Genomic DNA, 24,666 nt, shown 5'->3' on the forward strand with positions numbered 1-24,666 from the left:
GCCACAATTTTGGGCCAATGCTGAGGCAAACCAGCTTGTTTCCACATCCACAGCATGTGTTGAGCCTGGTTTGGAGCTGAGCGGGTCCAGCTGGTGCGGAGCTGGAGGGCGAACCAGGCAGGATGGGGGTCTGCCCTCTCACTGCCCTGTCCTGCACTGGGGATGGTAAGCTGGCTCTCCTATTTCTACTGCACAGCCAGTATCTGTCTCATATTTCTCACTTCTCCATTCTGTCAGGTTTGCTTGAAATTGTCAATAGATTCATAAATTATTTAGGGAGACAAGGCAACACGAGCAGCAGATGATAATCAGGAGGAACCCCGCAACATCTCACATTTACCTAGAGGATGGTATCTGTCATGCAGGTTATCCCAGAGAAAGCGGCCATCTACCAGGCCTGTTAAAATCACGTGGCTGCTGTTTGGAAGATGGGAGTCCAGATATCGCAGAGCTTGCATCACGTTGGAGACCATTTCTTTGGGTGTAGTCATGTGAGCCAGCGTGTCACGGTTCCTGCAGAAGAAGAGGATGCCAACAGAGCTTTCTGTCAGGTAATACTGTGCCCCCCAAAAGGCACCTGGAACAGTGGCATTTTCTCCTTTGCTGAAGCGATATAGAAACCTCCTTTGGTGTAATCCTTTTCCCTACTAAAAACAGACAGATGCATCCCTTTTTAATAGATTGGCCTCCTGCTGTGGGTTAAGCCTGGTGGGCAGCTAAGCATCACACAGCCACTTTCTCGCTTCCTCCCCACCTCCAGTGAGATGGGGGAAGAGGAAAGGAAGAGTAAAAGCAAGAAAACTTGGGGGGTCAAGGTAAAAAAAAAAAAGTTATTGTTCAATAAGCGAAGGAGAAGAGAGAAAACAAGCAAAAGAAGTGATGCAAAGGCAATCACTCATCACCTCCCATGGGTAGACTGATGCCCAACCAGGCAGCCAGTTCCTGAGCAAAAGATGGCTAACGCCCTCCTAAAATCCCCTCCTCTCCCTTTTTATTGCTAAGCATGATGCAGGGTGCTGCTGCACCTGGTTAAGAACATCCGTGATTCGGCTCTGAACCAGGTGAAACAGTGCTGCTCCACACATATGGCTTCAGGGTGCAGGATGCCCTACAGACGTGTGAAAGGAGGGCTTCTTTCCCCATGGTTTGCTGTCTGGAGCTTACATTCAACACACTCTTTGATTATGCCAGGTAGAAATATCTATGGTAGCTTTATCTCTCACATGTCCTATGCCTCTTACTACAGCTCTGCAGGAGGGCAGGAGACCAGCAAGGGGTCTGGACAAATGTGGAAAACTGGAGGGAGGAGGAGGAGGCCAAAGGGAGCAGATATTTAAGATAAAATAGTCCTCAGAAATGTTCATGAGGGTATGGGAGCTGTGTCAGTATCCCGCATGGACTGAACACCCACATTTTGTGGCTCACTGGCAGGCCTGAACATTTTTGAGACAGAGTCCCAGGCTCAGGTTTATCCTTTGCCTCTTGCATTTAGCTGTAAATGCCGCAGGGGCAGAAAAAACAAAATCCTGAAGCTGAAATAAATTTCAACTTATATAAGAAAAACAAACAAGCAAAACCACTCCAGGCTGCCTAAAGAACACTGCTCTAGTTATGTTATTAAAACAACTACTTTATTGCAGAAAAAGTGTTCACCCGCTCTCCCCCCGAGAGCTATCACCACACTCTCATGGTGCACGTGTCCTTAACAGGGCCTATGAGCAAGCGGGTGAACACAGCCCCAAGGAGTCCATCCCATGCCAGCAAGAGAGGACCTGCAGGTCTCTGGCATGGGGGAGACCCCAGCTCTGGCAACACCTGGGAGGCAGAGGAGGGTCAGCTTGGGGTAGAAGCCTCTCGTTGTCCGGAGATGACTCATTGCCCTCTCTTAGAGCAGTCAGTGGGATGGAAAGAAGGACGCCATTGCATGCTTCCACAAACCCCAGGCAGCTCCAGGGTGGCCTGGGTCCCTTTGTGGCACACGGAGCAGAGCATGTAAATCCATAAGTTGCCTTTCTTGAATTGGGAAAGACAATAAAACCATGTGTTTGCAACATAAGCTCTTAAAAGAGCCCCCAGAAATAGCAGCAAGGGTACCATAGCCAGGATTTGGAGCACATCCATGTGTGCAGCCATGCATGGCAGGGACCATGTACCTTGGGAAGCAGCTCTCAAGACAGTTTTGGTCCTGCCTTGGTGGTGCAGCTCAGCTGGACCAAGGCTTTCAGAGAGAAAGCCCCAACACCCGCTGAGGAGCTGATTTCGTTGCTCAAGAAGAAAGACAGAGGATGTCCTTCCAAGTAGTGCATGAGGTTGCACTAATGTCCATCCTTATTGTTTTAGCGGTTCCCATATTTTCACCTCGTGGGCTTGTAGGGAAGCAATCAGCTTAGCAGTCAGGAGGCTCCATCCAGGTCCTTCCCATGGGAATGTCCTATAATCTCTTTCATGGCTTCCCACCGGTAAGAGAAGGGCACACTTGATGCTTGCAATGCTGAGTGAGCTACTGGGGAATCAGGTAAGATTTCTTGTCAGTGACCATAGAAGCAGGAGCTTTCAAGAGGGTTGGCTCAAGGCATTAGAAATGTTTGCGCTTGGGCAGGGGGGGTGTGGGGGGCGTGGGGGGGTGGTGGTCCTGAGTTCCCTTGTGGGAGAACCGCTTTTCCTGGCAAGGATTTGGGATTCTTCAGTGGACTGCGTTTTGCACACAAAATAATTAGACGAGTTCCCTGGGTCCAGAAATTTATCTTAATGCAGTATGTGCTGCTGAAGCATTCGAGACTTTCTGGTTAGGGAGAACTGAAAAACAGCATTAAGATTCAGGCTTATCCTTGTGAGTGACAGCCACCCAAGCAAGGTACTTTTGAGATAAGACTGTGGTTTTGCCCTTAAATTACTTCATTTTGCCTACAGGTGTTGCAGCACTTGATTTCAAAATACTGCTCTGATGTAAGGCCTCTCCCACAAGTAAACACATCAGTGTGAGCTGAAATTAATGACATTCATAACTCCACTTTCTCTTGTCATTCTCTGCTGAAGTCATGCAGATATTTCAGTGCATTTCTTCACATTTCCTTTCTGAGCCAGGCTATGAAATTAAAACCGACCAAGAAGCAAGCCATCTTGTAGGCATGTTTGTTTTGGGCTCTGCCGTAAGAACTTTAAGGTGTCTGGGTGAGCACCGGGGACCTCACATGGTCGCCCTGGGAGGCAGCAGCCAGGGATGGCCTCTGCCCACGTGGGATCTCTGGAAGCTGATGTTGGCCATGGTTCATCATGTCAGAGCATAGCAAGCGGACATTAATGTTAGGATTCTTGCTGCTTTGAATCTGGGTATTTTAGGGAGCACACCCTGCTCCCCTAGAATACACAAATACACAGTAATATCCTTGGATGTGCACACAGCTGCTGGATGTCCTGACAGCACGGGTACCCCAGCTGTGCATGCATATACCACAGAGGGATCAGCCAGCCTCATGTAATTTGTGCAAAGCTTTTGCAGCTCTCCTTTGCCACAGAGACCTCCTCCAGTCCCTTATAACAGTGTCTGGCATAGTCCAAACACAGCTCTTCACCATCCTTCTGCATAAGGTTCATGGGCCTGACCTGCCACATTCTGCAGGGCAGTGATTCCCCTGTCCCCATGACCCCAATCCAAATAAATAACCCCCGCCAGCCAATGTTTCAGCCATACGCCTGCTTTCCAGCCACATGCTGTTACATGCCCAGCGTTTGGGCCACTAGCATACGGGGCCAGCTGGTGAGTGAGCACACCACATGCACGTACTCACACGTGCTACGTGCACGTACACGCAGAGCTGGATCCACAGTGCAGGAGTTCAGCTCCAGCTCACCGCAGAGGGGCCGTATGCCCGGGACACGAGGACTAGAGGTGTTGCACGCTTACATACTATTTTTAGGGCTGAAGGGGTGCAGCTGCACTTTGGTGATGGTAGCCTTACAATAAGGGAACATTATGCTCTCGCTGGTGCCAGTGTTGCTTTGTACAAGTTCCCTTCCTGGTGGCTGCCTGCTCCCCCTGCTTTGCTGCTGTCACCTTTCTGTTTGTTGCAGAAGCCATAACTGCAAAGCTGGGAAAGAGAGCCTGGAGAAATGGTGTCTTACCCCAAACGCAACTAATACGTGCAAAAACTGTATAGCATTTGAGACTGCTGGAGCTCATTATTTTCTTGTCTGAATTTTTTTTGTTCCAGGTCTATGTGTCCCACATTGTGTCCCACACTTACACCACAGTGGGCTGAGAGATACTGTTGCCATCTGTCTTTATTTTTCTAACCCCCCCTCTTTGGACACCACAATGTGGAGACTACTGGGAACATGTAACACAGGCTGCCAATTTCATTATCTTTCTCCTCTATAAACATCCACATTACTCATTGCCCCGCTCTTCATATGGGATGAAATACTAGCATTTTAACAATGCTTTGGCTAAGAGCTGTGTCTCCGGTGTGCTTAGCACACTGCTTTCTCTTGAAGGTAAAATACAGGATAAGACCAGAAAGGCTCTATTACTGCAGTTTAAAGCTGTCCTTGAAGAGGTTTTTATTTGTCAAGCCCTAGGTTTGAAGTCAAGCCCATCGGATGCTCTGCATCCTCTGTAACCTCTGTGGGTACATCAGAACCAGGGCAGCTACACACAGTGACTGGACGCTGAAAAAAATCTCTCTCCACTGTACATCCCACTCGATGGAAACAGCATGGAAACAACATGTTGCTACAGAAGCTGCAGCATTTTTCCTTGCTGGAGTCACAGGGATCACTACAGCCTGATAGCCTCTTTTGATGCTGCAAATGTTTTGGAAGGAAACAGACAGTAGAGAGAATTTGAGCAGACAAAAGTGTCTCTGCCAGGTAATGGATGCTGGGATAAAAAGACAGCAGAGTTTCAAGTAATGAATACTGTTTTGGAACATACAAATGGGTGAGGCAAGGCCAAAATGGTTTAAATTTGTGGAAAATTTCTTTTTGCTTCAGGCAAGAATAGAAAGCAGTGTTAGAGACAGGGGACGTGAAAGGACTAACCTGCAGAATGAGGAATAAAACAAAGGAAAAAGAGGGTGCTTTTAGCAAAGCTAGTAAAACAGCAGAATGGAAATATGTACACAACAGAGCCTGGGCCAAGCCTAGGAGAAGACACCTCAAAAGTCTCTCCGACAGGAGCCACAGAACTTCAGCAAAGGCACTGTTTGGGTTGGGGGGGGCTCATGATCCTTGGGGTGGTTGTAATGATACCTCCATAAACTTCTCAATAAACAGATGCCCAGGACAGTCTTGTCAGCAAGTTGCAGGAGGTCCGTGACTGTTTTTCCCACTCAGTCGAAGGGTGATGGCGTTACTTTTGAGGATTTGTGTGTCCTTCCCATAACAGGAGGATGGTGCTGAGGGCAGGTTTGGCAGTTCTGGGCAGGGGCACAGAGAGCATGAGCACCAGAAGGAGACGCCAAGGGTGAGCATTTCATGGGAGGCTGTTTCTGTGTGCTGCTTGCACGTGGCCAGGGAGATGGTGGTGCCAGGGAAGGACCTAAAAGGTGGCCCCTGTGGTCCCACTTCTGCCCTGGCTGAGGGGTCCCAGGTGCTAGAGCACAACACCCGACGTGCAAAGTTTCAACCCCAACACTTGCTGTTAGGCAAAGTTTTAGGAGAGCAAATCCAGGATATTTTAATGGCAAAGTCTGACAGCCTGCATCATAGCTCCAACTTCATTATACAACCTGCAGGTGAGACTTTTCAAAAGCTTTGGAAGGGGCCTTCGCTGAGTGTCCGTCATTTATTAAAATGAGTGTTTTGAAACTCTCCGCATCAGTCAGATTTATTTCTTCTGCTTGAAAGAAAACCTGAAGATTCATCATGGTGAAAATAATGACACACTAACAACAGCACTTGGACCACCTGCAAAACCAAAACTGCAGTATGGATGTGCTGTGCATTGGCCTGGTTGCAAGGTGTTTTCTGCCTTCCTGCTACCGGGAGAAAGGGAAGCATCCAACTAGTGACCTCTTGGCATCCCTGTGAGCGTTGCTAATGGATAGTGCCCGAACTATTAGTTTTGAAAGCTTTGGTTCATTCTCCTGCTGAGCTTATGATGCGAATAAAGCCAGAAAGAAAACACCTTGTCAGGAGAGCACAGCAAAGACTGCAGGCAGTGTGCAGCAGAGGCAGGGTGAAAATAGACCTCAACAGGGGACTACGTTGTCATTCTTCAGAAAAGGTAAACCAGCCACGCTCTACCTCCTGACAGGAGGTGACACACTGGCTAGGACAGATATACATGCTTTTAAACTCTTTTTTTTCCCCTCCTGTTGTTGTTATACTTCATTTCATCTGCTAAGCTAGAAATATTCAACTTCAGACATGCCATTGGTCACTTTATTACTGGCTTGTAAAAGAAAGAAAGAAAGACAAGCTTCGAATGAGGACTGGTAGGTGGTTATGACAAATACAGGTAATGCAACAACCAGTATTTTCAGCAGAAAAATAAGAATAAAGCACAGACCAATAGCAAAGAAAAATGCCATCATGGGGAAGTGCAAAGCAATGAGACTTGAATGCCCAAGCAGCCAGCAGTACTCTAAAGAAGTCAAGTTTATGATACTACAAATGTTAATTTGGTTTACACCTTACCCATTGCAGACATCATTCCCAATCGTAGCATAGATAACTATGGCTGGATTGTCCAACAGCTGGTTTCTGGCCAAGCTAAAAGATAAATACACAGCTATATTAGTGGGGAAATACGTTCTCAGTGTCTGAACCACACACCGTGCTTGTATGAGATCACATCTGGAAGTAGCCTTTTTAGATTTGGCCAGTGCTTAGATGACTATGCTTCTATGTTTGGGAGAGGGAATTTGGGGTTTTTTTTCACTATGGTTTTATATTTTAGCAAAGTTTCTTAAATATAGGTGTTTTCACTTCTCCTTTTTGCCCCTTGTGAACTTGTCTTTTTCACTGTTTTTCCTGCTGGCTTTCTATCTTCTTTGTATTATTCAAAAGCCAAATCAAGTAGTTTCATTTTGGGGCAAAGACATAAGATGGAAAGTTTTTAATCATCAGAGATGGGAGAGGAAGACTATGTCTGGCTGACAACTAAGTTTATGTATGTGTAGGATTGGGCTCAAGGTCAACTCAGGGTGTGGTTTGAAGTACACTGCTAGAGGGCAAGGATTCATTACTACTTTTTCTGGAGGAGAGAACAATAAATCCCTTAGGATGTGAACTATATCAGCATCAAGCAAACTAAATCAAACCCAACTACCCCACAGCCCACCCAAATTCATCTGAAAAGGAGACTTGCTGCCTCTCGCTATCCAGTAGCTACTCAATCATATCCATATGGAGATAACACAGTGGACCTGCCTGCGTCTATCTACATTGCTACCAATCAGGAGTAATGCAGTTAGGGGCACCCAAAGCACAGATTTAGGGAAAGGCTTAGTCTCTTCCCTAAAATGACTGGAAATGCTCTGTTGGCTTAACTGGGCCAAGATCAAGGCCCTGGAGATGGTGATATCAACACTTTAAAAAGAAGAAACAGCCAGTACTTCAGAGCACAGTGGCCAAGGGAAGCTGTGCTTTTTAGGACACTTGTGGATAATATGTTCCTTACAGTGCTTTGCTTGTTTCTTTTGAAGAAGTAGGACTCCAGCAACGCTGCTGTACCCCCAGTCAGCATTTGAATCCCATTAAACGCTCACCTTTTTATTAAATAGAGGAGGTTTCCTGAAGAACCACCTGATCACACGTAGTGGGAATAAGAGAAATAGTACAACATCATTACAGTGACAAACAAAATGAAGTGCAAACCCCGGCTTCATTGCATATTTCCAAGAATGTAGAAGCATTAAAAATAAAAATGGAACATTTTGGGTGCTGGCATTAGGAAGTAAAGCTATATCCAGGGAACCTGCTGCCTCTTACCTGAGTCCCACCTTCAGACTGTAGAAAAATCAAACACTTTTAAGTGCTGGGTTGTTTGGATCTGGCTTTTAATCCAGATCTGGCAGCTTCTTCCCATCTGTTGAACATAGTAGTCTCTTGTAAACCAGCCAACCTGACTTGTCAACAGTCAATCTATCTACTTTTAACTTTCCCTATAAATTGCAGAGGGAACTGTTCTCACTCTTCTGAGAGAGTAAGTGTCTCACAGCTATACCACGTTGGGACTGATTCAGGTCCTAAACATAGGCACCAAGTGCCATTTTTGACATCCCAGAGTATCCAAGACACCTGCAGCAGGGCTGGCAGATACAACACAGGATGCCTGAGAGATTGTGCACTTCTGGAGAGGCAGCTGGAGGTGGGAAAGATACTGTGAAGCATCTTAAATAGCACTAGACACCAACGTTTGGGTGTCTGCATTGCTCTCCCCACGAGTGGCAGACTTAGGAAAAATAGTATTAGGCCAGCTGCACCCCTCCCAAGAAGCTCTGCATTTCAATGGCAATTCACCCAAATGCTTAGATGCAAATCTGTCCTCCTCCAGGAAAAGAGCTAGCTACACCTAAGCATCTGTGAGCGTCTACAGTCTTTCATTTATGTCTTGAATGAGAAAAGCATTCCCAGTTAGGAAAGCTTTTATGCATAAAACTTACTAGCGAGTCTTTAAAGGCTATGCATATACATCCCAGCTATCCACAGTGCACAAATCAAGCTCCATCACCTGCAATGCAAGAGTGATAGCAAACAAGGAGCCAAAAAAGGCTTTATGCTTTGTTCAAGATTAGACTAGGACTGTGATTGCAAGAAGATAATCTCACAGCAGTGTACAAAACCATAAACTTCAGAGAAGCAGGTCCTACAGGTTGTACTTGCTTCTATTTTGCAGTATTTTCACTCTCTCCTCTTGTCTCATTCCTTCTCCTCTTGTATTACACTCCCTCTATTCTTTGCTCAGCTCTTCCCTGGTCTTTCTCTCTTCTCTTTTCTGCACTATGCCTCTGAAGCTTGCTTTGAGGAACAAATCCTGTCCTCCCTGCAGCTCCTGGGGGGAAACTTGTGGACAGAACATCATTAAATCCCTGCTGGATTGGTATAGGGGAAAGATCTAAGAGATAAACCCCTAAGGTAGCAGTAATACACTTTGCTTTTTAATAGTGGTGCCTTTGTTATTATCACTCACAGTGATGCCAGCCGCATATATCAAGGAATCCTTTATGTTTTAAATAATCCAGTGCTTCCAAGCTAAAAATGAATATATCTGCCTGCTGCTTCTCTCCTGAGGGTTGCTGGTCCATTCAAAATCCAGCCCTTCTGTCGAGAAGCTCTTTTCAGTAGAATAAGAGCCCCACAAAATCCTTAGAAAATACAGCTTGGAACATAACTACTGCCAGTTGCTTTTTTTTCCTGTTTAATAGCCCTTCTTTCAGCTAGAGTTCAACATCCCTCTGTCAAGCCATTCTGCCGCGTGGCTCCCCTGACTGGGACTGCAGTTCCAGCACAAATAAACTATTGGGATCTCTAGAAATTAAAAACATATTTACAAAAAAGTAAGAAGCTGTTCTTGGGTATGTATTACTTCCACAAGCGTAAGCATTAGCAGAGTTACAACTCAAGTAGAAACATCAGGAAAATAAAGGGCTCTTTTAGAGAACTGTTTTCAGGGGTAAATTGAGTCTTCAAGGAAGTTTTTTGTGATACAGGGATGCAGTCTGTGATGAAAACATTCAAGAGAGAAAAAGAGATGAAGCAGAACAGTTACGCTTACACTGTTGAATGTCCTGGCAGCTATTTCTGAATCTCCCCTGTCCCCCTCTCTGTTTTCAGACTGGTGGGGTTTTTTTAGTATTTGTTGAGGAGTCAGGGTTGGGTTCTGCTTGTGAGCAACCCCAAATTTCATAAACCTTGGAATACTTGAGCTGCACTTCTTGATTTTCTTGCTCTTAGACCTTGTGGTTGACAAGGAGCAGCACTAACATGCACTGAAAGAGTCTGGGTCCAGATAGCACCAAAAGTGCTGTGTGAACAAGAATGGATTATTGACTTCCAACCTTTTGCTCCCTTATGCTGTAAAAGCAATGGAAACGTAAAAGTGCGAAGCAAGAAGTCTCTGGGTTTCCCCAAATGAACTCCAGGTGGACTAGAATTTCCAAGACAAATTAAGAAAAAAGATAAAATTTAGTATTTCTTAACTGGTTTTGAAGCCAATGTGAGATATCTGCTGCTTGATGGGTCAGTGAGCCAGAGCATGTGTTAACAAGGCCTAATTTTTCTGGTCAAAGGCAAGAATCCCAAAGAGACAGATCAGACTACAAATGGCAAAGGAATATACAATACCCGTGTTTTGAAATAGCATATATTATCCAAGTATCTCATGCAAAACATGGATGACAATCACAAGATTGTTCTGCAATTATTTAGAAATTCTGAGGGTATTCACTTTCCCTGTATTTACCTAATGATTTTTTGGAATATTTTAGCAACTGATTTTACTATCAGGATGCTTCTATCAAAACATGGGATATTCAACAAGTGCTGGAGAACATTTAGAAGAACTTTCTGACTCTACACCAGAGCATTGATGGCCAGCCCTCACACCTGAGGATCCTGCTCACCCAGTCAAAAACCAGAAATAGCACACGGCCTACAAACCTGTGCAAAGCTGCTGGAAGGCAAGACACCAAAACCATATTGAAACAATAAACCAGTAAAAATTATATGTAGGAAACTGTTCAGCAAGCCACTTTGATGGAAAACTTTGGTTAGGACTGTGAGCTGCTTGTTGTGCAGCCACAAGCTGAAAGCAGTAACAGTGGCACAGAACAGATTTGTTACACATTATTAACGTATATCTCATATACCAAGTGTCTTGTGGGGTGCCTGGTGAGCAAAGCTGATCACCCAAAATGAACGTCAGCAAGTCTGATGTGAATATGTTCATGGGTAACATACACGGAGAGCTGAGACCCTCCCTGGCCCTGGCTGAGCACCCTACCCTACAGCCAGCTGCCGAGGAGGTTCCACCACCTCCAGGGGATAATGGGATTATTTTAAGAAAGGGAAGGCAGAAATCCCACTAGCATGGAGGTAGGGGAAGCCTTCCTCCAGGGTGAAGACGCATGTCCCGAGAAGGGCAATGGGGGAAAGTCCCTCCATGCTGAACAATGACACAGCACTGGTGCTTCTGCAGGGTGGGTGGAGACAAGCATTGCTCTCTGTCTCCGCCTTGGCTTGCCATCCCTGGGCTCTGGTTCTCGGCTGCACACCTCCCCCATCAGAACCACATCTCTAGTGTCTCATCCTCTCTTTGCATATATGTAGGGCTGTGAAGCGTCATTTTCAGAGGAAGGTTAAGTTGTCCCAGGTGGGGCTAGGGCAGGTTGGCGGCCAGCTTTTTGCTTTACTGACACTGAGAGCGACCATTTAAATCCTCCCATTCGGGGAAACTATTACGCCAAATGAGGCAATAAAAGAGAACCTTTACAATGCAGTGTCAGTGCGATGATTAAGAGAAGATACTGAGGGAAGATATGCTGGGATTTTTCTATCACTTGTAATTTTTCCCTTTTTAAAATTCCCTTCTCAATTTTCTTCAGAGTCTTTTGCCCTGACACACGCTCACTTCCTTTTATATCCTGCAGGTGTCTGTAGTGTAAGTGGAAAGGAGACATGTGAAGTGAAGAGAAAAAGGAACAATGCACACAGTGAGAGATTTTTTAAATTTTTTTTAAATCTATGAGGAAATTGGGGAAAAGGAAGAGCAGAAAGTACAACCCCCATCAACATAAAGAGAGCAGAACAAGGTAATAGGGTATCAGGTACTGACATGAACTGGATATAAATGTGAAGAATGATTGACACCTAGTCATCCATTGACCATTTGGTTTGGCCATTTTTTTATTCTCTCACCAGAAAGCACATCTGGAGGACTACAATAATGCGAGCCACCAACTCTAGTGCCCTGCGACTTACAGATGAGAAAGTCAGAAGTGCCCAACCCATGACACCAAACACATTGTAAAACACTTGTGCATAAGACCTGAAGACTCAGGAGCACCATGTGTGCCACAGCAAAGAGGAGGGTGTATAAGAGGCATTGCCAGTGGCATTGGTGCTGGCACCAGGAGGCAACTTTTTAGGCAAAAATGCCCACCTGAGCCTGGAAGTGATCCTTGCATCACGCTACCAGTGTGCGCAACCTCTTCTGCCTGGTAAGATCTCTGTCTGTCGGAGGTGGAGGGCTGGGGCAGAGCCTTTCTGATCCTAAATCTTGCAGGAAATCCCAAGCATTTAACAAGTTTCTAAGTAGCACTAGGGGCAGCAGTGCTCCTCACTTCCAGTCGACATGACTCATCTGTTGGAGAGGAAGAGCATCCCATAAAGCGAAATTATCTACCCGAGGAGAATAAATTTTTCCAAGCTTCTGCAGCCAGTTTTCTGAAGCACGAAAATTAATTAAATACAATAGAAACACAATGTGATAATCACAGAATAATCAAGTATCTTTTAAACCTGCTGTTGGGGACATCACCTAATCCAACACACAAAAGCTAACATCATAAACCTTAATTTCTAAGGGAGATTACTGTTATCCCTTCACACAAGCCTTTGACAAATTTAATCAAACTCTTTCTTCAAACAACTCAGGATTTCTTTTTTGCCCCCCCATTCCTCCAATTTGAGAGCTATTCTAGGTTTTCACTCCTTGATAGTAAGCTTTTTTTAAAATTTCCCCTCCAAACAGAGGTAGGATTAATGAAAACCCATGTTCTTGTACCAGAACTATCCTTCAGTTTAAACCATTCTTCCCACTTTGTGGTGTTTATGCTTCAAAAGGATTCAAAACCGTAATCACTTTTAATTTTTGCTTTGCTCAGTTGCCAAGGTGCCTTAACAGTCCTTCAGAAGTCTCCATTGCCCTAATCTTCCCCAAAGCCCTTCTCTGTGTCTATTCCCACCAAAGTCGGTCCTCCCTAGGCAAAGGGGACCAAATTCTGAGGTATTATGAGTGGCTTATAGGAGGAAGGACTGTCTCCCTGCCTCTAGAGAAAATGCTGTGTGTGAAACATCTTGCAATGTCTTTAGTCTCTTTCCAGCTCTATTCTTCACTCCCGGCTGTTCCTTGAAATTCCCCTTTGCACCCCAACACCACTTTCCCTCCACCACCTCTGGCTGATGAGCCACTAGTTTACAGACAAGAGTCTCTTCGTTAGCTCTGACATGCATGTCTTGTACAATTGTATTTGTTGCAATTGCTGTCGCTGCTGTTCCCAAGCTCATCTAAATTATTCCTGTGTGAGGATGTGGCCCACTCCAGGATGGTTAATACTTGCAATTTTGCATCATTCACAGATGCCATCAAGCTCGCACCTTGGGCTTTGCTCTAAGGTCACCACTCCAAATGTTAAGCAGCGTCAGCCTCAGGAGAGATGCGTGAGGGACACGGCTTCTCACTCAAATCCACTGCTCTTCCTTGCTTAGCTGGTTCTCTACCCACCTCTTATTTCCTGTATTAACCTTCTTCTTCTTCACTGTACACAAACATTTCCTGTGAGGTACCATGCAAGACACTTTCCTTAATTCTAAGTAGATTAGGTCTGGTGCATATACCCTTAGCAACACAGGATGCTATTTCATAGAAAGAAGATGTTAAGCCAGCCTCACAAAATTAGTTGATTAAAACTTAACAGTGTTAAGTTTTGTCCCAGTTTTGGTTTACCTGTGTGTCCTTGATTACTGCTTTAAAATCTGTTCTAAGAGTACATTAAGATGCCTGCACCACTGACCTCCCCGGTTTTGCAAGAGGACTTCTGTTTGCTGGTCTCACGCTCCAAAGGATGTCACACGACATCATGGACGCCATTGCTATGAGACTGATGACTGTTTTGTGCCCACTCTGCCTGCTGGTGTAGCAGCCCCGTGTGTCCCCCATGCTACTGTGGGGTGCAGTGTAGGGCCCTCCCGGCATCCCCTGTGGGACTGCAGAGCAGGGGGGGTGCAAGCAAGCAGGGACCATGCCACAGCCTCTGGAGGAGATGGAGGGCAGACTTTTTAGCTCCATCACTACTAGTGACATCCTTCTAAATCCCCCCTTTTGGCCATGGCCCCAGAAAAGCCCCCCCCCCCCCCCCCCCCCGAGCCACAGTGGAGTACACTGGTTTTTAGACCAGTGGAAACTCTTAGTCAGTGTGTGGATAAAAGTGATCAAGCCACACACCTCCCTATTCAGAGCCAGAAGAAAAGATGCTGAGTTAAATAAGTGCTGTTCTTTATTTTTCCATAAGAAATGCATGCAATTAGGAAGGGGTTTCTCTTTGTTTCTGAAAGATGTTTGTTAATGCAGCATCAAGTATCAGACTAGTAAGGTTAAAAAAAAAAAGTGAAAAATCTTAACATACCATTTTGGGATATGTTCTGTAAGTCTCTGTGATTACAGCGATTTCTCCTGCGTAAACGTAGATACAGAGAGTCTGTCCAGCCTCTGAAATAAATTGAGAAAATGCAAGCTGCTAAACTCATATGATACTGATGAAAACACAGCTGATATCAAAAATTATGTTCTTGTCTCTGAACAACTCTGTGTCCCAGATACGCATATACTTCAATTTCACCATGTCTCTTTTTTGTGGTCATAAATCTTTTTCATCTTGAAAAGGGTGGCCTAAAATGGAAGCCAAGATATCCTCTCAGAAACTACAAATTGATGGAGAGTTTCTTTGAAATTGTTCCACCCAGGATGCTTTTATCCTGGTCTTTCAGATAAGGTGTTTAAAAACCTTTTTGCTATACATCATTTATCAAAACAATCCTGTTGATTGCTCACTAATTGACTTTTCAATTGGTCATTATGGAACAGTAAATAAAAGAAAAGAAATGTTGGCAGGGCATTCATTTCCCCATGCCATAAATCTTGGACAGATTGATCTGAAAACAGGTTATGCTTGATTCTGACTAGTTCTCTCCTTTACTTTGCATTGTTGAGAAAAATGAAAATGCAAATGAGAAGGATAACAGCCCAAAGGGAAGCTGATGAGAAGACCACGCTCCCAGCCACAAGCACATGGTCATCTCCACTGCGGCTGCTGATTTTGTGTTTTAACTTAGACACCAAAGGAATCAGATAACTTAAATATCATGGCTTAAGAACAGCAAACCTGGATGAATGCAGAGAAACAGAAGACAATTATAAGTTTTGAAACCAGCAATAAAAAGTAACTACCTACAACACAGAAACACATGATGACATCAACTAGTCACTATGTAATGGCCTACACAAGAATTGCCTGAGCTCTTTGGTTTTCAGCATAGTAGGCAGGCAGACGAGGAAAAGCAAACAGACCTTCTCGGTCAGAGAATATTAGTTAAAAAGCAGTGTTCCTGTTCACTGATCAGGGGTGGGAAAGATGGGCTTGGAGTAGATGGGAGCCTCCCACTGCACAGTGCCAGCCAGTCTCCACCACACTTAGTCATTGTGGTATGGGATTTTGAGCTACTTAAAAATGCCTTAAAGTCCCAAACAGTCCTTTTTTTTTCTTCCAGATGTGGAAGAGATTAAAAAAGACATTAAAAACTGAACACTGAACCAAGGCCTATGACTGACAACTTCGGTCAATACTAAGCTCTGATCACCTGTGAACTTCAGATTCTTCAGAGCCAGTTAAATACTGTGTATTGAGTAGCTGAACATTGTAATAGATTTTCAAAGGTCGGTTTTGCTGCTGACTCTTAAAGAAGAGATTGCATAGATGTCTCTTTTGGCTTGTCAACTAGTATACCACCTTCAAGCATACACTGTGTGAATGTAGCTGAGGCTGGGAGCCTGGTTTTCACACAGGGAGAAAAAAGGAAGCAAAAAGTACAAGTGTATGGTGCAACAGATATTTTTCCTGGAAAATAATATATTCTTCCAACTTTTTAATTCTGTTGGTAGAAAGCCTCTTTAGGCTTGACTCATGCTTGATTTGACATTTCACTGTATTCATGACCTATCTTAGACATATAAAATAAAAATTATCTGAAACTCAGGCCAGACCAGGCACTGTTGATGATTGTATCCTTCAGTTCTGGCAGGAGTCAAGGGCCTCTTAATGCTGGCCAGAAAGATGATTAACAAAATTATGAATATTTTTTTTTAACTTCATGGTTAAAACTGCAGACATTTCAAGGTGTTTTCTTGTGTTTGGACTTTATTTTCCTTCTCTTCTGGCAGTGCCTTCTTTTTTTCTATCTCTCCCTGCATCCTTCCCCATCCACATGAGCCAATGTAACACAGCAAATTCGGTCACAGGCACTTCCAAATTCTTTTGCTACTTCCCTCTAAATGGGGGGGGGGGGGGGGGGGGAGGAAAAAAGGAAAGATTGCCCCAAAAAAGGGAACACTATGAAATAACCCTGGGGTTACTATTCATTCCATTGTTTCAGCAGCAAAAACGAAACAGGAGGAAGAGGGAAAGAGGGAAAAAAAAAAAAGGAAAATGCTGACTTTTGTTAGTTTCAACAATGCCCCCCTTCTCCCTGCCCCAGAATTTTGAAAAAAGTGAGTTTGGTTTTTATTTCTTTGGTTTTTTTCTCCTTCTAAATTACAATTTGACTAGCTCTAAAACTTACCCTGAATTTCAGGAAGACTGGGCTAGAGTATTGTGCATTGTCTATATATTTAAAAGATTTTAAAAATCCCTAGATCCAGTGACGATCTTGATTTTAGAAAGAGCAGAAGCAGAGCTGACTAGCATTTTTATCTTTCCTTTCAAGCATTGTGGTTTTTTTTTCTTGCTGTGCTTTGAGGGACCTTGGGACTTGCTATGACTTGGCCACCCCGCCTGTTGGCTTACCCGATGGTGGAGTTCAGAAATCCAGTGATCTCTGAGAACTGGGGCCAGTCAAGTTCGTCGGTGAAAGCCATTGGGAGATTAGCAAATGATTTCTGAAAGAGAAATTTTTAAATCAACACACTTTCACCCTCACAGACAAAAAAATCCTTTCAGCAAACTCAAGCACTTCTTAGCTGCAGCATTAGCTAGACAGCAGCAACTGTAACTATAGCTGTAGCGGTAATTATTTACGCATACACTTAAAAAGCTGACTTTTGTAAGATGGGCATATCAAGAGATGGAGGAAGGAAAAGCAGAAGAGATATCTGAATTGCATCTCCTGGCACCCTTTAATTCTGGAGCACGTACTGCAGGTGCAGACCACCAAGGCGGCAGCTGTTTGCTGCAGCATCCCTCCTGTCCAAAGGTGGGTCTCCTTGGGCACAGGAAGAGATGACAGCATGATGTCCCCAGCATATATGGCAGAGGGATAATGTCAAATTCACTTGAAGCTCCCTTGCCCTCTCCAGCAGGACGAATGGTGAGCATCCGACCCCCTAAAAACCTCTGCCTGGTCCTCACTGCAAATTTCAGGGACGGCACTGAAGCAACAGAGTCTGAAAGGCCCCTGAGCATGGCAAGGACCAGGGAATAAAACACATGGTCTGCCATAACTTTCCCACGCAAACAGATGCAAGCTTTACCCTTCTCTGCTTTTGCTGGTATTAGTCCCTAATGCTTTTTTTAAGTGATTGCCTCTGCGAAAGCCTCTATGCAGATGCAAGCTGTGTTGCACATTCTAAACACAGTGCCCTGTTTGTTTCCACTTCAATTTCTGAATGTGTCAAAAATCATAAAAGGTGAGAAAAATGGCCTCGAGAAATTGTACCACCCCAGAAGGATGAGAACATGGAGTAAATTTTCAGCTTTTCCTAGTCTGGGGTACACTCGCAAAGACAAATGCATAAATCCAGTTGGCTCATACTGAAAAACTGCTGATGAAAAAGGCAATAACCGAAAGAAGGTCAAAACATAAAATCAGGAACTTACAGGCTGGTTTAATCCATGTAATTTATAAACTTCATTTTCTTTTCAAGCAGTTGTGGGGTTTCCTTAAACCCTTACTGCTAGAAGCAGCAAGCAGGTGGGTAATTCTTTCGCCAGGAGGATCAGAGGTAAATGAGGAGCCACAGAAGAGCTAAATCTTGCAGCCCTCACCAAGTCCTCATTCCCAGAAAATTATCGTTTAGGTGAATGGGAGCTATGCTCAAGGCCAGGTATGATGGGGCTTTGAGCAACCTGCTCTAGTGGAAGGTGTCCCTGCCCATGGCAGGGGGTTTGGAACTAGATGATCTTTAAGGTCCCTTCCAACCCAAACCATTCTATGATTCTATATGCCTATGGGTTTTGACTGGAAGACAACGGAGGGAGACGCAGGGAAAGTGGAGGAGAGGCGAGAAAAGGGGGGTTGGGGGTGGAGGGAAATCCTGAAGCCAAGCTCTGAGCATCCTAATGCACAGCAGATGCCAGTTTAAAGCATGTAACAGCATATTTGACCTACTTACAGTAGATCTGCATTAGTTACCAAAGTGAAAATGGGTCTGGCTTAATTATCTTTCAATTGGTTCTCTCTCTCTCGCATACATACATATGTCCTTGTGTGTATCTGTATATACATATGATGCATATACAAATCATTTTTTTAAGACTAGAGGGAACTTCCAAATCTGCCTTCTTCAAACCTGATAGTGTTGTGTGCAAACAAGTGCTTAATCCAAGGGCACAGCTACGAGCAGAGGTGGAGGGGTACAGTATGGCTTGGCCATTTGCAATACTTGCCTCCTCGTAGCTTTGCATTAAAGGTGACAGAAATATTGAAATAGTCACTTAGCATAGAGCAAACTATAGATATGATCTCTTACAAGTCACAGCATATAAGAGTATAAAAAGAGCCAAAAATGATTAAATATTTTAAAAACAAATCCTTCTCTGACCAATTCTCTCATTATTTCCTGCTGGCATTCCAAAACAATATTTTCATTGGACAAGTCCCAATAATTTTTAACTGGTTTCTGGCCCCCACCCCACAAACTTAGCTTAAATATGAATTAGACAGAACCTAATTGAGTTGCAAATAGGGTTGGAAAGGAACATTTGAGCCCAGAATTATAGTTGCATTTGAAAACTGTATAGACATTTAACATTGACACTGTTCCAGCAAACCACTTAAAGCCAGACTTTTGAAGATATTTCAGGACCAAAGGGTGAAGATGAGTAGTTAATGGAAATTTCTGAAGAATGCTAGACCTTGAACTCTGCAGCGATGTAGTTTGGAAAGCATGGTCTAACAGACTGCATTTCACTTAGTCTCAGATGCAAATGTGTCCCACTCTAGAGGTGGATCTATGTTGACTTTTTTCTGAGCACATCCTTGTTTAAATACCATTCTCTAGACTATTCTGGCTGAGAAACCATGTTTCAGCCTATGTGCCAGATTTTAGCAACGAATGATTAGAAAATTATTCCAGCCTAGCTTCAAATGCCATATTGTAGCCTCAAATGCTCTAGATGGGTCCCAATTTGAAGGAACACCCTCACCTCCTAGATGCGTTCTACCTTGAAATACGGGGCAGCCAAAGCCATGACTGATGCTAAATGCACACATGCCAAGCTGCGCTTAAATGGAAGAAAGTTCAGGGTTGCTATGGCAAGAGATTTTCAAAATCAGAACACAACAGGGCATTGGAAACTTAATGCTCATACAAGCCTTTAGAAATGCCAGCCCCAGAAATTCTGAAAGCACTGAAGTATCCCTTAATTTGAAGGGGAATTGGGTATTTGGTTTTATACTGACTTTAATGCTGTTGAAATCCTTGTGATAGCATCAAGTGCCACAGACAACTTTCTTATTCTAAGTATACAAATAAGCAAGCCTTAGAGCTCTTGAGGAAAGCACAGCCTATCTTTTTAAAAAGCATGTATGGCATTTCTACTCTGTAAAGCTGCAAGGGACATCATAGGTTTGAAATTAGCAAAATTACTACCTTATTTCCCCCAAAATGCAGCATCTTAGTCATCACAATACTAGCTGGGAGAAACTTGCCTGCAATTCACTGGATTTGGAGGGAAGCTAGGGAATGTTTTTAATATGATGTTCACAGATCAAAGTTCTGTTTTTTCTAGTGGTGCAAAAAAAGAAGTCAGTGGGATAAGTGTTCAGGACATCCTGAACCCTCATTTAAAGAAATGCTGAATTCTTTTAACAGGAAATATATAGCATGAAACAGTTTAATGAAACCTGAGAACCCTCTGAGTTTTTGGGCAAATAGATATTTGCTGGATTACAGATAGATGTGGGATTCATTTTTCTCTTTATTCAGCATGAAATAGAGATCCAAGAGTTTTAAAACGCATCTTCCTAGATAGGGTATAATTTCTAGCACATTTATAAATACAGTGCTTTTATCTCAAGATAAAATTGTCTCTAAAATGAGATTTAAAAGTAAGCTTCTATTCCAGACATATAACAGAAAAATGCTGCATTTAGTAGCTATTTGGAAGTCATTTGTAAGCAGATGGACAGAGCAGCAGGAGCACAATATCCATCGCTAGACACACCAGTGTTTTCAACATTAGCTTTCCGCAAAAACCCATCCACCTCAGAAAAAAACCCACAGTATTTCTTCTGCTTTACTAAACCTCATAAAGTGCATGTCTACTGCATTACACTTCATTTTCAGTGTCCAAATTTTCAGGTCAAAGGAATGAACATTCAGCTCAAGTCTTGCTGAACCTTTTAAAAGAAGAAAAGCCTGGCAAACCCCAAACCTATTGACAAGCAGAAAGCCAAAATAAAGTTGACTCATCCCCTTCTTCCAGCTGTATAATTCTCTTCTTGTCATTGTACTCTGGGTGTTTGGGGATTTACTGGAGTGATGGCAGGTTAAGGACAGAGCCATGTGCTCAGCTGCCTCTGCAGGAACATGGAGGCAGGTATCCTCAGTGATGGTCCCAACATAATTTTTCTCTGTGTTGCTGCACCTCAGCTAGATCCTTGTAGGGTAGACTTTGGGACACAGCAGTACCAGCTTGGTCAAAAACTTCAAAATCAAGGTACCTGCGACTCCCCCTAGTCCTACATAGGGTGGGGTGGGGTTTTTTTGTTGTTTGGGGATTTTTTTAACTGGAGAAATAACATGCCTGAGCTATAGCTTTCAAAGGTGTGTCCACCTTGTGATGGACATTTTCCACACCACGCAGTGTCTCCGTACACTCTTTGTGGGAAGAACATACGCTAAGAGGGATGATAACTGTATTTGTGACTGGCTCCTAGGTAAAGTCTTTAGAAATAGCACTGGGAGTCATGAGTCCCCACTCTGCTATAGCGCACGTCTCGGTGCACATGACAGATGAAATGGGCTGGGAGTGCCCACAGCTGCGCCAGTGCAGGCAGGCTGGTGCTCAGGTTCTTGCAAGTCCCCCCTCCGAAACAGCCTCCTTGACTAATGCAGGAACATGATTCAGGTCTCTGCATTTGGTCACTTAAGTTTAAGAAAACAGGAAGACCAGGAGGGAACTAGGGGACTTGATATGGGACAAGTGAATGATGCAACTTGATGCATTCCTTCACATGGGATGTTTGACAGAAGCATGTCCCCTTGCGCTGGATTACACAGGGGGATTATTACCCTGTGAGATGCCAATGCTAAGAGGGCAGTAAGTTCTTGATTATACAGGGAAATCCAAAATCCAGTATATAACAGCTTCCCAACAACAGTCTTTGAGATGGTGGTGCGGGTATCTGAATTCCAAAGCTGTTCAGCCCAAATACCCATCCGGTCACCCTCATGCTAATCGTCTGGTTGCCTGAATGACATCCTGAGCCTGCTTCAGTTAGGAAATTTCTCATTCACATTCTTCCCTCACTCATTGTTACTGCTCCTTTGCATGGTAGGCTATGTGCAGCATAATCAGGGGAAGCAACTATTCTGCAGGTCCTCGTAACTAAATTCTCAGCATCTCTCCTGAGAAACTATTTCCCCACCTAATTGGCTTTAAAACAGGAATTAACAGCTGCCACTGATGTGGTGCTGATTAACAGAAGGGCCCACAGCATTGTTACCACGTGTAAATTTCAATTTACACTTGTATATGTAAACACTTGTGTATGTGAACATGTATAAGGATAAATATAAATAAGAAATATATGAAATATATCAAGTATATAAAATAGATACATAAAAACACAGAAAAACATTAAAGTAATAAAATAATACGCTTAATAAATCTGAATTAACAGGCACACAACTTTTTCCTTGTACATATGATAAAAATCCTGACGGGGTCGGGGGGGGGAAGTCCTACTTGGAATTCCATGTAGAGGGTTGAGATTCCATTGAAATGGAAATTAAAGCTTTGAACTGTCTCTAGTATTGACTGTAGAGAAAACCATTTGATAAACTAATTTTTATGTGTGTCTTATGAAAGAAATTTTGGCAGAATCAAAGTGAAGTGCCTTGAGTTTGACAGCACAGCTGAACAGCAGGTACACGAGGTTTATCCTCCCCTCTCAGAGCCCTAACTTCAAATTCTTGCTGTGGTCCCAGATTAAGGATGTTTTCTGTGAGATTAGGACATAGCCTCTCTGCACTCTCTTTAGTCACAAAACCGTCCCTGGATGTGCTTAGAAATTCTCCTTGAGGAAGGCCTTGCACTGAAAAAGGATTGAAGCCAGTTAATTTGTTAATTAAACCTACAGATGAAGGGTATTTCCCAGTGGTATTTAATACTACACATCAAGAGACAACAGTATTGCACCTTCACAACCCCAAGGCAGCTAAATTGCTGCTATTGCCATTCTACACATAGAAAGCAAGACACAGAGTACAAGTGAGAGGAAGAGGCAGTAACAAAGTCTGAATTAGCTCTGAAGTTTTTTTGCTAGCACTTTTGTGCTCAGGCAACAACTTTCTTACTTAAGGTGAGCTGCAAATTAAATAACTTTGTACTATTGCTAGAGTTTAAACACAGATACTAGTTTTTTTTATATGACTGACCTCTCTGTATATCTGCATTAATATTTAAGTAACTGCTATATTTCTGCCAGGTCAGTAGGAAAGCCTGCAAATAGTCCTAGAAAAGAACCTGTTTTTTCCTCTCCCGTATCTCACGTACCCCAGACACCTGGGCGGCTGTGCAGTGCACTACCATAGAGCTCAGCTAGCTGTAGGAGGGCTGTGTTTCCTGCAAGGTAATTAGCCCAACCCTGCTCTGTCCTGGGTAGCTATAACCAACTTTTCCAAGTTCCTCTACATTACTGCCATACCCCTGTCAGAGGTCTGTCTGATGCTGCCCAGCTCAGGGTGCCCAACATCTGAAGGGACATAAGGTTATCTATACTATCCTCTTTTTGCCATCTTCTGCTAGCTCCAATAAGTGGTATTTTAAGCAATACCTTAATGCATCCCTTTCTTACTGGGCTCAGAACAGATGCCAGCCCCAGCGCCTTGTACTGGTGCATGAGAGACCTCTCTTCCAGGACTGCCTTGTGACAGCTCTGGGTCTGCGTGTGAAGCCCAGGCTTCTTTTTTGCTCATACGTTGTATTTAGCTTCTCCAATTCCAGTGATGTCTTAACTCCTTTTATTTTTATATACACTCTGAGTGGAGTGACTACGAAAGGCCAGAGAATGAACACATCTCTCTTTGCCCTCCTTGCCCCAGCGCAGGGCACTAGCTCTAATCTTGAGTCACCCTTTCTACAAAGGAAAGCAGCCCACTTCTCCCTTTCCAACCAGTCCTTGATCTTCCCCACACGCTGGCCAGAGTTGAGCACTGAGAGCATATATTTGTTGGGCCTTACACAGTGAGCACCAGTTGCCTTCCTGTGCAAGATGCTCTACACCCATCAGACAGTAACAAGGTGCCATCAAAACTCACTTTATAATCTGCACTCCTTGAGCCATCCAGCTAGACCAGCAAGCTTCAAGCAAGAGAAATGCTTTCTAAACCTTCATTACAGTGATAATAAAATGCTGACATAGTCTAAAACTGTTCTTGCCTACATGGCTCTGCTACCAGCGTTACTGCCAGAATCATCATCACCATCAGTATTATTACTATCTTTATTAGACAAGATAATCTCAGTTATCATTAGTGCTAATTTATTATGCTCATCATCAGCTCTGTCATCAGTGTCATTTGTCTAATTGTTGCTCATAAACCTTGAACAAAGGAAAACAACTGTTAATCTGCAACATTTAAATCAGCTCAGTTCTGGGAGCAGAAGGGGGAAAATACATGAAATTCTCAGACCTCCAACAGCACTATAACTACTGACATTTTGGAATAAGTATTGTTCTCCAGAAAACGTCTGTATCCTTCTTCCACACAGGCCAGTGGAAGAGTAGCAGGTTTTCACCAGGGAAAGTGGGCAATGACGATCCACTCACCCCCATGCAACAGACCCTTGTGCAGAGAAAGACAACACACAGTCCTCCCTAGCTAGGCAGTGACACGGGCTCGGAATAAGAAACAAGAGTGAAGGACAGAAGCATACCTGTGCCTTTATCTCCACCCCCTAACTGCAGTGTGCTAGAAGGATCTTTTCCCCTCAATTATTTCATTCCATGCCAGTGAACTGCAACAGCTGAGGCTCAGCATAATTCACAGTCAGGCGCATTTTGTTGTTGTTTGAAAATGGGAAGTGCTGGGATACTGCCCAAAGATAGACAACAGTGTGGTAGTGATATTACGGTCACTATAGAAATTCTTTCCTTTAGGACAAGTCCATCATAAACCCTTGGATGACCCTCAAACACCTGCAGATGTATTTGTTCAACAAGCCTCAGAGCCTGAACACTGGAGTTACTAGATCTATTGCACATATGCTACAGATGAGGGAA

The 24,666-nt window shown here is 43.8% G+C and overlaps 1 protein-coding gene across 4 annotated transcripts in view; it reads right to left on the bottom strand.

Moving 5' to 3' along the window:
• Nucleotides 1–24,666, bottom strand: part of AOAH (acyloxyacyl hydrolase) — a 90,710-nt gene that overhangs the window by 14,508 nt on the left and 51,536 nt on the right. For all 4 annotated transcript variants that reach the window (XM_030009024.2, XM_041122464.1, XM_030009026.2 and 1 more), the window contains 5 exons: nt 16,785–16,876; nt 14,352–14,434; nt 7,713–7,749; nt 6,640–6,714; nt 341–513 (listed from right to left, as the gene is read on the bottom strand). In XM_030009024.2, coding sequence (XP_029864884.1) covers nt 341–513; nt 6,640–6,714; nt 7,713–7,749; nt 14,352–14,434; nt 16,785–16,876 — 460 coding nt within the window. The remainder of the gene's footprint in view (nt 1–340; nt 514–6,639; nt 6,715–7,712; nt 7,750–14,351; nt 14,435–16,784; nt 16,877–24,666) is intronic.

The sequence above is a fragment of the Aquila chrysaetos genome, chromosome 3 (genome assembly GCF_900496995.4).
Source record: "Aquila chrysaetos chrysaetos chromosome 3, bAquChr1.4, whole genome shotgun sequence".
Classification (NCBI taxonomy): domain Eukaryota; kingdom Metazoa; phylum Chordata; class Aves; order Accipitriformes; family Accipitridae; genus Aquila; species Aquila chrysaetos.